Source organism: Xenopus laevis, chromosome 7L (genome assembly GCF_017654675.1).
Source record: "Xenopus laevis strain J_2021 chromosome 7L, Xenopus_laevis_v10.1, whole genome shotgun sequence".
NCBI lineage: Eukaryota > Metazoa > Chordata > Amphibia > Anura > Pipidae > Xenopus > Xenopus laevis.
The window spans coordinates 23,287,073-23,302,486 of record NC_054383.1 but is presented as its reverse complement, the minus strand read 5'-3'; the positions used below and the strand labels follow the sequence as shown (position 1 = coordinate 23,302,486).

The window sequence follows — 15,414 nt, the reverse complement described above, 5'->3', positions numbered from 1 at the left end:
CGGTGAACAAAGACCCCCCCCAGTCCGACACTTTTTATTCCAATGGGATATTTAGAAACTTATTTATCAAATGATGAGCTCACCCATTGAAAATACAATTCTAATAATCCTATACGAATGAATAGAAAGTGGCTAAATTTTTCTGTGGTAAACTCTAATTTCACATTTTGATAAATCCACCTGCAAAATGAAAGGTAAATCTTGCGGGTGACGGTCGCCTGTTTCCATGCGTCTGACCGCACGGGCTGAGGGACTGAAGTGGTTAATTGTCTACTGTATATAGACGGCTCTTTGTGCCCAACGCACAACATTGTGTTGGGAGAATGACAACGACAAGCACATCTAATGGATGATCACAGGGCTGCGCGTTCTCCTCAGCTATTTCAGGAAGGTGGAGGCAATCTCCTCCCTTTATGTAAATAAACATGACATTGCTCCATTGAGAGGGAGGGCCCAGGAGTGGGTGGCAGCTGCCTGGAGTAGCTCCTGTGCCATTGTTTGTATGTGTATTATTAGGAATCACTTAGCTGTTGTGTGTGTGTCAGTGAGTGAGTGTGTAGTAGATGTGCAAGGAGTCTGTCCATGTGGATCCCTGCGCCAGAGTGATGTGAGGCAGCCAGGGAACGGGGATCCACCTTCTGTTCTACTATGGGAGGACAGATCACCAGGCACACTCTGTATGGTAAGGAGCTAGCCAGCACTATTCTCTTACTAGGCTCATGTCTGCTTGTAAATAAATCATGGCTTCTGCAGGTAAGATGGATCCCTACTCTGCTATGTTACATTGCTTTCACAGGATGCAATTGCTTGTGCTGTGGCTTGTCGTGTGTGTGTGTTAATGAATGGGAGGCACATCACACTGTGCTGCTGCCGCTGCTGAGTCTCGTCATATTGTCACTTTAATAGTCCTGATGCTGTGATTTAACTGCCAGTGTAATGCCCCTATAGTCCTGATGCTGATATCTACAATGTAGCCTTTATTTTATTTTATTTTTCTTGTAAACCCATGAAAATGTTTTTTTTTCCCACCAGAAAATCAATATTGCTTCTCTCCCACCCCAGCCCCCTCAGTGGTTGCTTATTTTGGATGGATGGGCTTTAAATAATCGATTGATCTGATGCCCGTTTGAAGTTACAGAACAGAATTAGGGTTTTTCCTATCCATCCTGCTGTCTTGTACGTTTAGACTGTACGTGCCCCTGGCAGAGGCATGCGCCGCGGGGTATCAGGGGGAAATTACATGTAACCCTTTGGGAGACATACAGGTTATTGCAGGGAATTACAGTCACTGATCTGCTGTTTCAGTTCCATAAGATGTGGAAGGTCAGTCTCTTAAAGTAATACATAAAGGCAGAGAGTAACAATTCTGGTGCAGATTAATTGCCATAGTTGATGCCAATAGTTCTCCTTTTTTAGTTCTACTTAGAGTTGCTACATCCTTTTCTTTCTAAAACCAAACACACAGCCTGTTTGCTTTATCAGCCCTTAATTTATATGCAAACTGCAAGGCTTCATAAAAACAAGTACAGCCTGCAGCATGCATTGCCTCATCCTAGGGTATTAAGTGTGCAGAATGCTTTCTTACCCTGTTTCCTAGGAGATGGAAAGCCATCTGGGTAGTGAATATATCTCTTGCTACTTTACATGATGCAATGTGCTGACCCATGAGTCTCTGATATACAGTATAAATATAAAGGATGTCGGATGTAGGTTTTATGTTGTTATAACTGGCAAGAAGCAAGTAGCCAAGCTCGTGTACCTTCTAAACTGAGCTGTCAGAGAGTTAACCCCCCCCCAATAGGTTCCTTTTAAAAATGTTATGTTGACAGTAAAAAGAAAGACAGACACTGTTTCTAGAGGGGTGTACTCAAGGGTTATGTACTACTATATAGGTGTTTTGCATAAATTCTACATGAATCCCTGTGGGGTTAATACCATTCAAGATGGTGGGGGGGGGCAGACTACTATCCTTTTATGTGTATAGTACATACACAATATGCAGGACTTTCAGTATTTATTTGGACCCTGTCCCATGAAAACTACAGGCACAAGTCCCATACCATAAGCCACTTTATTGGCCAGTATGTATCCGGACTGTGGGCGAGGGAGTAACACCAACATGGGGCAATTAAAAATTACAGTGCAGACGCAGAAGGGTCATAGCTAATTTTGGGGGATAATTAGCAAGCATATGATACAGCTGTGTATCCAAAGTGGCTTTATTGATTGAGTATTCATTTCCTACCCCCTACTCATTTGTGGACAAAAGCCTTCCTGCCCTGGTCCATCTCTGTCAATGATCATGGGAGTTGTTCTTCAGCAACAGCGTTAGAAGTCTAGACACATCCTTGAGAATGCTGGAATATGTAGTCAATTCACAGTCAAATATATATAGAGAGAGAGAGAGAGAGAGAGAGAGGAGATAACCATGAGTGGAATTGCTCTATGGTGCACCATTGCCCACCTGGGTACTTATAACCCGGGTACCTGAGGGGGTGGGTGCAGCCAACTAAAGTAGTCTAGGGCCCCATGATTGTTGATGGTAGCCCTGTTCAGACCCTTGAAGAGGGGTTACTGACTAAATATGAAGAGTTTCTACTGCTGTGGGGAAATGTGGCATTCCAGGTTAAAAAGTACCAGCTCAACTTCTATAAGTAAAACTAGCAAGTTATTAAAGGCAATCTATAGACCCAAACGGGCTCACCGGTGGAAATGTGGGGTCTGGGTGCACATGCCCTGGACCTAAAGCTTGAGCGGGTAATCCATACCAAAGTAAAGCAAACAAAAACATAGCCTATGATTAAGTGCATCTGTGCACAAAATGCGTAAGGCTATTTTTGTACCTTATTTTTAACAAGTGTCATATGAAAACCAAAAGACTACATTTGGGCCCAAAGGCGTTGGATATTACCCAGCCGACTTGTCTTCACATTTCCAAAGACAATCAGGCTTTTATTATTTTTATATTTATTATTTTATTAATTTTAGACAAGTGCCTTACCTGAAATGACAATATGCTATGTTTTTTGTCACATGCATTAGTTTTGCTGGTGGCCGTGAGTTTTTTCCATGGAATATGTAGTTCAAGCAAGATGCCGACCCTTGCCTCGTGATCACATGCCTAAGGGATGTTCATAACTGACTGAAATAGGGGGGATGTTTTGATTTCCTCTCCGGTCCCAGTGACATACAGCTAAGATACATGACTTCTGACTTTTCTCTTGATCTAGGGGCTTTAGACTGTAGGATCTAAGGGGGTAAGGGCTGACCTGAATGTTTAATCAATTTCAGTAAAGTCCTCAGTGCCGTATCATTAAAGCTTAATTTCTAAACATGGCCAGGCATATTAGCTGCATGATGTCACAGGAGAGACCAGTGAAGAAGAATGATGTCACAGGAGTGACCAGGGTCAGAAGACTGCAGAACACTGCAGCAGTCAGTTCCGGTTACTAGCACTGATAGCCCGACCGTCTGCATCTTCCCTGCCTTCTATTCCCTGCCTTCATGTTCAGCCATAAATCCATAGCCGCAATGACTGTTGCATAATCTCCTAAACTACACCGGATAATCTCTGGATATTCACGTAATGTAATCCCCCCCTGTACAAATATTACAGGAAGACTAATGAAGACATTGATACCTAATGTGCTGCATTGTGGTCAGACTACATGTCCCAGCATCCCCTTACAGCTGAATATAAGTCTTTCATTGAGTCCCTGTAGCCGAGACATTGCCATCAGTGCTGATTGCCCAAGGCTGCTCTATTGTCTACTAACCATCCCGTTTTTTTATTCCTGTTCTTTCATACCCGGCAAGTTCTTCTGCCATGGTCTGGCTTTGCCTTCACCATCTGCTAGTGATATTCGCTGCTGCAAACACCATCCGAACAATAACATTAAATTGATGTGAACAATTATCCCCTTTCTGGGGCAGAACATATAAAAATCCCAAGCAGCCGTAATAGCTTACTCCCCAGCCACGGCGGCAGCAACAGTCCCTGTCTTCTCACACACTCTAATAATTCACTGTGATTTGTATACAGTGCCATCAGATTGAGAAGCAGGGCCTTTGGCTGGAGTGCACCCATCACATGCATATCTCATGTGGGAAGAAGGCACAGGGAGAGGGGGACCCTGGGTGTGTGTACGTGGAGGGACTAATAATTAAAATGTGCAAATGTCCTCAAGGGCTTTGTGCTGGCTGAATTACCGACACAGTATTAATGTAGATAGGGAAAAGGACAGCTCCTAATATAACCAGCTCTGGGTTCTGGACCTTATTTCTATGGGTGCTAGCAAAGCCACGCTCTAGATAAGAACCATATTACTCTCACATGACAGGGCACGTTGTAGTAACCGTAAATGTTTATGCAGAAATGTCCTTTGATTCTTATAAATGGTGCCTGTGTATATCACATTCCACGTGCTGCTTTTAGCAAGCTGGGAAGTGTGTTTTCCATTGCTCCTTCTTTTTTGCCAACATTAGAAGCTATTAGCAAAAAAAGGAAAATCCTTCCACCTGCCCGCTGCCTGCAGAAGGGGCAAGGTTGCAACATTTTCAACTGGTTTAATAGCACTCAAAGGTAAATGATGCCTGCTAATTGGTTGCTATGGGTTACTAGAAGGAATGCACCAAATGCACTATTTTGGATTTGGCCGAACCCCTGAATCCTTCGCGAAAGATTCGGCCGAATACAGAAACAATACCTAATTTACATATGCAAATTAGGAATGGGAAGGGGAATTTTTTTTAGCTTCATTGTTTTGTGCCAAAAATTTGCATGATTTTCCTCTCCACCCATAATTTGCATATGCAAATTAGGATTCGGTTCGGCCGGGCAGAAGGATTCGGCCAAATCAGAATCCTGTTGAAAAAGTAAGAATCCTGTCCAAATCCCAAACTGAATCCTGGATTCGGTGCATCCCTAGTTACTATTTTGTTCTTTCATACCTGGCAAGTTTTTCTGCCAGTGAGAGCTGTGAAGATGTGGAATTGTCTCCCTGAATCAGTTGTACAGGTTGATACATTAGATTTAGCTTTAAGAAGGGGTTGGATGGTGTTTAGCAAGTGAGGGAATACAGGGTTATGGGAGATAGCTCATAGTACAAGTTGATCCATGGACTTTTGGTCCGATTGCCATTTTGGAGTCAGGAAAGATTTTTTTCCCCTCTGAGGCAAATTGGAGAGGCTTCAAATGGGGCTTTTTGCCTTCCTCTGGATCAATTAGCAGTTAGGCAGGTTAAAAAAAAAGTAAAAAAGTTGAACTTGATGGACATGTGTCTTTTTTCAACCTAACTTACTATGTTACTAGACCTGGTGAAATCGAAGTGACATTTCGTTTTATTACTTCATGTAAAGGGTGAGAGGCCAAGGTCACTCACAGCAGTTGGAGTGAATGGAGTAGTGAAAAGATAGTAAGGTAAGTAAGGAGATTGCAGGGCAAGATGGCAACTGTAAATGCTTTGTATCTGTGCCGCCCAACATGCGGTCGCTAGACTGTTGTTAAAGTGTAAAGGTGGCCATAGACACACAGATAATATCGTACGAAACGAATTTTCGTGCGATATTCGGTGCGTGTATGGTGGAAAAAGAGCCGACCGATATCGGCAGAAGACTTGGATATCGGTCAGCTCGTCTATCGGGCTGGACGGAAAATTTTGATCGGGTGCCTTTGAAGTCACCATCGTCAGATACAGGTAGAATTCTATTGTTTCTATCTGTATATCTGACGATTCAGCTCTACACGTGTGTATTGAAACGAACAATCTTTCTTGTAATTGTTACATCTATGGCCACCTTTACTCCCAGCTCAAGCTAACACACAACTAATGTCTTTGCCTTCTAGGCTATACTTGCAAAATAGGATCTAGTAAGAGGAGTCCCACACCTAACTAAGTTTGACAGGGGAGCTTTGGGAAAAGATAAAGAGGATTATGAGAAATGGAATAAGATAAATAGATATTCTTTTTCAGCAAGGAAAAATCTGAAGCTTGCCTGAGATGACAAAGTATTTGGCTAATGGCCATTTTACAGTTTTGTGACGTACATAAATTTCCAAATAATATAGTTTGCTTTGCTAAGATGTCAGCCATTTCAGTTCCATTACTGTAGATGACACCCATAATGCAGTGATGGGGTTCAATGGTTAGCCGGGTGTTCTATTTGCCCAAACTGCTTGTTTGTGATGGGGTGATCAATTAGTTTGGTTTCAAATGACTAAACTCTTCTAATAACCTTGACCAAACGTGGCCACATTTAAAAGTATCAGGTCTTCAAAACACCCTGAAGGTTTAAACGGGGGGATTCCTACTATGGATAGACCTGGTGCAATGATGAAAATGTACACCAAGACTAATGCCAAGGATATGTTTTATTTATCTATGTTTATTTATTTAGTTTTTATTAAGTGATAACAGTGCTTTACCTGCCCCTTAAAGGGGTTGTTCGCCTTTGAGTAAACTTTTTTAAAGGTGAACCACCCCTTTAACACAGCCACCTGAATTCATTGTGGCATTATCCACAATTTAATCTAATGGATTCCAAATGCATTCTGCCTCTGACTAGGTAATTCATGGAATGGTTTAGATACAGACAATGCTTCGAGAAAGGCAAATATGTCCTCCTGATTATTTGCTTTCTTTTGTCTGCCCATTTTATATCACCTCTAATATATATCACCATCTGATAACAATGTGATATCTGTGTTGCCAGCTGACAGGTAATATGAAGAAAGCCTTGTTCCTTTTTAATAAATGTGCAAGGGTGATAGCAGCATCGTTTGTTGTGTGAGCCAGAGCAGCTGATAAAAATCACAGATTATATCTACTCCTTTCTATTCAGAGGGCCTGCTGTTAATTACTGCATCTCGGTGCTCATTGCGCAACTACAAGGAGGTGCAACAATAGAGTCAAAGAACCCAGCGGCAGGTGTAAAGGGGCTCTTGTTGAGGATCGAATGATGCACAGTGGGAAGAATATAATCTAGGGGAGGAAGAACTGTTATTGCCAATGCTAAAGTCATTCTTCCAAGCTTGCCATGCTAATGTACAGTTTATCGCTGAATGCTCATAACACTTTATTATAATCTAGATACCTTGGCCTGTTGACAAGCAATAGCAGAGCTGCACAGAATATGCCATTCCTAGCCTATAGCCCTTTTACTCATGTACAACTCCAGTTTAATAGGAGATACAGTATGTGTGTTTAAATTTACACACAATGGACTGAAAACAGCCCCCATTGTGCACTAATGATGTTGGGAATATACCAAGGTCAGTCCATAGGGAAGTGCTATCCCCATTCTTGTGCCTCATTAAACGAAGACTCAAAAATGATGTTTCCTTGGAAATAAGTGCTCATCATGTCTCTGGCTTCCTCCCGACTACTTAAGCTGGCTACATACTACTTAATCTTCAGCCTTTTACAGCTGAAATGCTCACTGTTCTGTGTAAAACATTTAGGGGTTATTTTTCAAAGTCCATTTTTTATCTCAACATTTTCTGCTAGAAACTCCGATCAAATCCGCTTGGTTGTTTACACTTATTTATTATGACATTTTCCTGAAAATTTTCTTTTGCGGGTGATGCTCAGCTGGTAGCAAACTGAATGGCAGATTAGGATATGTAACAATGATACAATAGGATATATAACAAAGATACACGCAGCAATCCAATCAGCTACAAAGTCAAGACACTCATGGAGAATTTGCTGATTTGTGTACTTGGGCAGTGTTGTCCTTAGATGATGGAGCAAGCCATATATATTAGGCCCTTAAGGCTTGGCAACTGCATCTAACAATGTGTGTCCACCATAACATTAAGCTAGTTCCCTCTAGCCTTCCCTGAAACTGCTAGGAGAAGAACATCCCTGCTATTTAATTATATGTCGTTGGTTAGGAACACTAAGGGGCCGATTCACTAACTTCGAGTGAAGGATTCGAAGTTAAAAAACTTCGAATTTCGAAGTTTTTTTTGGGCTACTTCGACCATCGAATGGGCTACTTCGACCATACAACTACGACTTGGAATCGAAGGATTCGAACTAAAAATCGTTCGACTATTCGACCATTCGATAGTCAAAGTACTGTCTCTTTAAAAAAACTTTGACCCCCTACTTCGGCAGCTAAAAGCTACCGAAGTCAATGTTAGCCTATGGGGAAGGTCCCCATAGGCTTTCCTAAGTTTTTTTGATCGAAGGATATTCCTTCGATCGTTGGATTAAAATCCTTCGAATCGTTCGGTTCGAAGGATTTTATCGTTCGATCGAAGGAATAATCCTTTGATCGTACGATCGCAGTATTTGCGCTAAATCCTTCAACTTCGATATTCGAAGTCGAAGGATTTCAATTCCCAGTCGAATATCGAGGGTTAATTAACCCTCGATATTCGACCCTTAGTGAATCAGCCCCTTAGCAATGCTCAGTTACTGTACATCCAAGTGAATACAATAGGGGTTGCCAGACTTTTTAAGTTCAAACACCCCTTGAAAGTCCAACCTTTAGTCATATCATGGTTACCTATATACAAAACTTCTGTTTTTCAGTCATTCAGATTCAGATACAAGAATATCTTGGACAGCAAATAGATTTTTACTCCAAATCTCACCCTAACAGATTTTCAAGATGAGCTTTTGGTGTATCTAGGAGAGCAATTAAAGTGTCTCCTTAAATCTCACCTAACTGGCCTCCAGGCTGAGCCACCTCTTAAACTGGTGCTGGTGCAGCTCCACAGTTTGGGGATATTTGGAGCAAGAGCAAAGGTAGTCTTAGAAAGAAACTGACGAAGGACATATATGAGTGAAGAAGAAATGATATGGGGAGTAATAATAACACAAGTAGGGAAGAGAAGCTGAAGGAGAAATAGCATGGTAAGACCAAAGATGAGACAATAGATACAAGGTAACCAGAAGAAGAGAAGTCAGAAGAGAGTGACTTTGGGAAAACAGGCTGAGAAGGAAGAAAGAAACACTTATTGAATCAATCCCTCTAATACCTCAGTACCATAACTTATTGCCACCAACCAAGGGCAGTGACTCGGTCTCCTCATTACTACTTAGTAATAGTGCAGTTCTAAGTCTCTCCTTGGTCTGTTCCTTTATTTCCCTTTATGTATTTTTGAAGCTGGGGGACTTGGAAAGGATCTCACTAGATATCTAGAAATATTATAAATTAAAAATAATATGAGCACTCCTCAGTTGCTAGGGACAACAAGGCAGTTTACAATCCAAGCCGAGATCACTGTATATAACAAAATATTAAGATGCTATCTGAAGGATATTTTAATTTAACATCTGATACAATTGTGCTGCCTTGGAGGAATAGGCTGACATTATTTTTACAGTAGCATTAAACACAACATTCCAAAGGTCAAAAGAGAAAAACAAAATTAATGTTTTTTGAATAAAATTATCCAGATCTATTACTGATGATGTCACTATGCCATGTAGATATCAGTTTATGACAAATTGCTAAAGGTTTTTACTGTGGCTTATTGTCATTTACAGAATGGAGCCTGCCTAGAATAATATCCAGTAACGGCTGATGAATATTTTAGTATGTGTATTGTATCCCGGGTGCATTAGCACTGCACTGTTACAGCCTTCAGCAACCAATACACATGTAATATATTGCCACCCTAGGGTCAAACCATGGAATAGGCATTGTATTCAGTTTTCCTCCCAATAATTGGACCTGTAGGCAGTTGGTAAATGGATAAACAAATACTTTGTCTTGGATGGCGCTCACCTGCTATTACGTGGGCAGGCGTGTGTCTTTGTGATGATGTTGGGAGAGACTGGTATTATTGTAATCCCTTTATTTATACTGAGCCAATATAATTTATAGCACCTTTCTCAGACACATGTCCTAGGGTCAATTTAATCAGGAGCTAAAGCCACCAGTGCGTGGGAGCCTGGCACCCCTAGGAACCTCATGCAAATAACCTCTGAATATACAGAGTTCACATAGGCAGTGCCATGTCCAGAATCAAACACCTCTTTGTTGCAAAAGAGAAAAAAATTATTTTATTAGGTCAGACAACCAGGCAAAGTTTCAGGCTTACTCTCGTCCTTTCTCAAGCCTGTCTGGTGATACAATGTACAAACTATTTAACCCCACCTGGGTGGGAGTGTACCACACCAGAACCCACCCCCTTCACACACATAATTCAATTATTTTTTTCTTGCATGGCTATATATGGCAAGGGATTCTAGATGACTTTCCACCCAATTTACAAGATTAAGGTGGTTGAAGCACACACAACTTTTACTACTACCTCACTCCAACACTGCATCTAAAACTCTGGTCAACTTTGCCCGTCAGACCAACAATTGGATAGTTACATAGTTAGTTACATAGTTAAATCGGGTTGAAAAAAACAAAGTCCATCAAGTTCAACCCCTCCAAATAAAAACCCAGCATCCATACACACACCCCTCCATACCTTCACATAAATTCTATATACCCATATCTATAGTAACTATAGAGTTTAGTATCTCAATAGCCTTTGATATTATGTCTGTCCAAAAAATCATCCAAGCCATTCTTATAGTCATTAACTGAATCAGCATCACAACATCACCTGGCAGTGCATTCCACAACCTCACTGTCCTGACTGTGAATAACCACCTACGTTGCTTCAAATGAAAGTTCTTTTCTTCTAGTCTGAAGGGGTGGCCTCTGGTACGGTGATCCACTTTATGGGTAAAAAGGTCCCCTGCTATTTGTCTATAATGTCCTATAATGTACTTGTAAAGTGTAATCATGTCCCCTCGCAAGCGCCTTTTTTCCAGAGAAAACAACCCCAACCTTGACAGTCTACCCTCATAATTTAAAGGAGAAGGAAAGCTACGGAGGCATTTTATTGCCAGTAGATTAGCTGCAATAGTGCAAGCTAGAATGCTATATTTATTCTGTAGAATGTTTTACCATACCTGAGTAAAAAACTCTAGAAACTCTGTTTGTTTAGAATAGGAGCTGCAGTATTAATGTGGTGTGACATCACTTCCTGCCTGAGTCTCTCCCTGCTCTGGGCTCAGATTACAGTAGAGAAGGGAGGGGTGGGGGGAGAGGAGCAAACTGAGCATGCTCTTGCCCAGGGCAATGAGGTTTACACTGAAGGCAGGAAGTCTGATACAGAAGCCCATGAGTACACAATTGAAGGAAAGAAATGCTGTGTTTCTTTTGACAGGGGACTCAGAGCAACATTACTTTGGGGGTTTACTGGTATATTTAGATGGACCTTTCTGATAAGGCTTACTTCGTTTTCACCTTTCCTTCTCCTTTAAGTCTTCCGTCCCTCTAACCAATTTAGTTGCACTTAGTCTCTGCACTCTCTCCAGCTCATTTATATCCCTCTTAAGGACTGGAGTCCAAAACTGCACTGCATTCTCCAGATGAGGCCTCACCAGGGACCTATAAAGAGGAATAATTATGTTTTCATCCCTTGAGTTAATGCCCTTTTTTAACTTGTTATCTACAAAAAAAAACAGGATCCTTCTCAGTAAAGGAAACTCCCAACACACTGCCATTTAGTGTATAATTTGCATTTATATTTTTTTTTGTCAAAGTGCATAACTTTGCATTTATCAACATTGAACCACTTTTTCCAGTTTGCAGCCCAGTTTTCCAACCTAACAAAGATGTCCCTTACAGACTTGTAATAGACTGAGCATTGATTAGATATTGGTCAGGGGCATCATTCTGGCATCATGCATGGAGTGGCTAAGTTAGCGGGCAGCATCGGCAATATCTTTTACTGTATCATGTGACCCTTAACTAATGGCATCTGGGTGAATCTCAGGAATGTGTAAAGACGGCCATACATGAACAGATAGGATTGAACAAAAAAAAGCTTAGTGTGATTATCTGTGAGCATGGTGGCCCCTACGATATTCATGTACTATGGATGTCAATTAATTCGGACAGGTGTTAAAATTTCTATGCTATTAAAATGCATGTTTAAGTTTGACTTGCTGAAGGTTTTTGCATTTGGAGCAATACGCTGCTTTCTGTTCGACACTATGGAATGGCAAAATCTGATTGTATCTGATAGATTGGTGGGTTGTTCATTAGGGACTAATGTTTGCCCAACAAAAAGTAGTTGTTGATCGTCATTGAAATGTTTTGTCCAAAACATGAATATGAGGTTACATGGAATAACACTGCAGGTTGAGGCCTGAGAGACCGTGACCATCTAAAAAAGTTTTCATGCTACATTGTAATCTTAAAGGGGTAGTTCACCGATAAGTTAACTTAGTATGTTAAAGAATGGCCACTTCTATGCAACTTTTCAGTTGGTTTTCATTTTTATAGTTTTTGAATTATTTGACTTTTTTTCCTGACTTTGCTCTGTAAGGCTACACATTTATGGTTATACTGCTTTTTATTACTCATCTTTCTATCCGGGCCTCTCCTATTCATATTCCAGTCTCTTATTTAAATTAATGCGTGGTTGCTAGTGCAATTTGGACCCTAACAATCAGACTGCTGAAACTGGAGAGCTGCTGAATAAAAAGCTAAATAACTCACAAACCATAAATAATAAAAATGAAAATCAATTGCAAATTGTCTCAGAGTATCGGTCACTGCATCATACTAAAAGTTAAATGAAAGGTGAAATTCCACATTTCACCATCTGCACATTTTTTTGCTAAACTGCGGCAAAAATTTGCCACAACAAAAAGAAGATAAAAGCCACGGCGAGAAGGCAGAACTCCCAGAAAACAGGGGTCAGTACAAGAAAGGGAGAGCACAAGATTCAAGGGCAGATGTGATGCTTTCAGGCTTAATGAAAATACCTTCCAAGCATGAAGTCATAGGAAGCCAGTGATCCTCTGTGGCACAGAAGAAAATACAATTAACCAGTCTATAGATACAGTGACTGGCATAATGCTGCTGCTTCGTATCTGCACCATAATCTTCATTTAAGGAAGTTGCATAAAAAAACAAGAAAAAGAGAAGTATAAAATAGGAAGTTCATTTCAAAACTGCTTTGTTCCTTTAATTATTTGTATATATATTTAAAATGACCTAGTTTAACATGTCAACTTCATTGTGCAAGTCTGCATAATGTTGAGGTTGTTGATGCCCCTATGATTTTGTCTGCCGCCTTTTTCGAATTTTATGGTAATTATTAGCTGTCCAAACCTGCAAGGAGGCAAATATTAAAAAGTGATCAGTTTAACATACTTTCCCTGCAGCCTGACAGTAGCGAACAATGAAAAATTGCATAAATTAAAGAGTAAAGGCTCAGTGGGAAAGAGCCCCAATGGTGCTCAAATTTGCACCAGGGCTGTAACCCCTAGCAACAAACTACACAATAGTTGATTACAGTATTCTCCTTGCAGTAGACTGATCAAAGCTTATTGCTGATTGTTTCCTCTGTGTAGATTTGCCTGGTCTTAGTAAATGAATGTATAATGTGATAGAACAGCATCTTTCTAGGCAGCGCTAGTTGCAATGTAGCAATGATATTGATCATTATTTACAGTTGGACTGGTTCAGCTGGATGTGTCCTGTTTTCTGACACATTTTGCAGAACTGAATTTTCACAGCAACTGTACGGAAAATGTGAGACCTGCTCATTTTGCAAATTAGAAACACCCTTTAAAAAAATACAACACATTCTTTAAAGAGAAAGAATGTCAACTTTTTATAATATCTCTCTGCACAGAGGAGGTTTGAGTTTGTTGTTGGAAAAGTAATTTTATTATTTTATACTTACCTGCTTGTTTACAAAGTTGCCACGCAGCATCAGACTGAGGGGGGGTTCGGCCCACCTGAACTGCTGCATCAGGGACCTGCACCCCCCCACATGGCCATTTGTAGACCACAAGGACCACACTTAAATCTGATGAAAGCCACTCCGTGTGTCTGTACATAAGGCAACGCTGTGTCTGTCAGTGCAGGAAGGAGCCAATGGGAGCAGACTTTTCTCTGCCTCCATAGATCACCATTAGCTTAAAGGTTACAGATATATATTGGCTTTTCTATCTGACCAATTGGACAAAATGGCTGTTTTTGAGGAGAATAAACTGCAAGAATAACAATTAAATTACTTCCCTATCTACAAAAACAAAACTGTATATATTATTATAGTATAGATAGTATATTATTATAGTTTAGTATTTTATTTGTTAGGTACTTCACCCCCCCCCCAGGTTTCCGCAATGCTCAGGTTACTGTGTATTCAAACGTACATATACTGGTGATGGAACCCCCCCCCCAATCATATTGCTGAAAGAGGAATATTCAAAGTTGTTGGTGAAAATTTACTAAACGAATGAAAATTCGCCAGCATGACGTCATTTCGTTACTTTGACGTCATTTCGTTACTTTGCCGATTTACTAACGGGTGCTGGTGTAAATTCACTAGCGAAGTGGACCTACTCTAACTCTACTTCCCACCCTTACGCCACGCGAAGTAACTAAAATGTCCCAAAAAACCGCTGGCGTCTTTTACTTTTTTAAGGGTGATAGGCTGAAAAAGATTGTACATTTTTTTGGGGGTACCCTCCTGCCCCCCTACATTTCCTAACATATTGCACCTAAACTATACAGTGGGCACATGTATTGGGCAAAATAATAACTCTATTTAATTTTATGAAGCTTCCCTGGGCTTGCGTAGTGTAATGTATTTGCTGCTACATATACGTCCATTGTACTTTAACTTGGCGCCGTATGCAAATTAGGCATTGCTAGCGTAACTTCGATTTGCTTGACAAATTAACAATATCGCAGCCTACCTCGCTACCTTTCGCCTCCCTGAGCGCAACTTCGGATTTTAGTGAATTAGCTGCGCCCTGGCGAAACTTCGCCTTGCCAAGTGCGGCGAAGCCAACGCTGGCGCAACTTCGAAGGTAAGTAAATTTGCCCCATTGTGTTGTGAGTTTTGCTTTGTCAGCATTTTCATGGGGTTTTTGTAAATGAATTTATCTGAACTTGTCTGTTCCGGTTTCAGCTTACTCTTTGTGCTATGGGGAAAACAAATAAGCCATCATGTTGCATGGTTTAGTCAGAAGGAGCAGTTTCATGATAAAGATCTTTGCAGAGAATTGTTTACCAGCCAATAATTTGCTAAGCGGAGCACAATGAAGTTGCAGTTTCGTTGCCAAGATCATAATTCTTTGGTCAAACAAAACATTATGATTTATTTTATTGTGTGCCCATCAAGTAAAAAATAACAATGACCAAATATAATGTAGAACGTACAAAAATGGTAAACTCCATGTTGTGTGTTGGATATATTCTGATGCTTTCCGGTTGGATAGTGTTGCACAGTAAATTCTTTTGCCCAGATGTGACTCTTTCTATAGTCAGGGCTTGGTGAGGAGCAGCGATTGCCATGCATTATATTCTCATTGCCCTTACATGGTGTTAGATGAGGGTAAATACTGACAGATGAGCCCAGGATTCGCT

At 40.7% G+C, this 15,414-nt stretch overlaps 1 protein-coding gene across 3 annotated transcripts in view; it reads left to right on the top strand.

The window, feature by feature from the left end:
* The window catches only part of neurl1.L (neuralized E3 ubiquitin protein ligase 1 L homeolog), a 162,456-nt gene that overhangs the window by 96,607 nt on the left and 50,435 nt on the right, over positions 1-15,414 (top strand). The window contains exon 1 of one of the 3 annotated variants that reach the window (XM_018225226.2): positions 470-682. The exons of 1 other annotated variant lie outside the window; for it this stretch is intronic. In XM_018225226.2, the coding sequence (XP_018080715.1) occupies positions 649-682 (34 nt within the window). In that variant the 5' untranslated portion in view covers positions 470-648. Of the gene's footprint in view, positions 1-469; positions 754-15,414 lie in introns of those variants that run through there. One more of the 3 variants, XM_041568670.1, reaches the window with a different exon arrangement.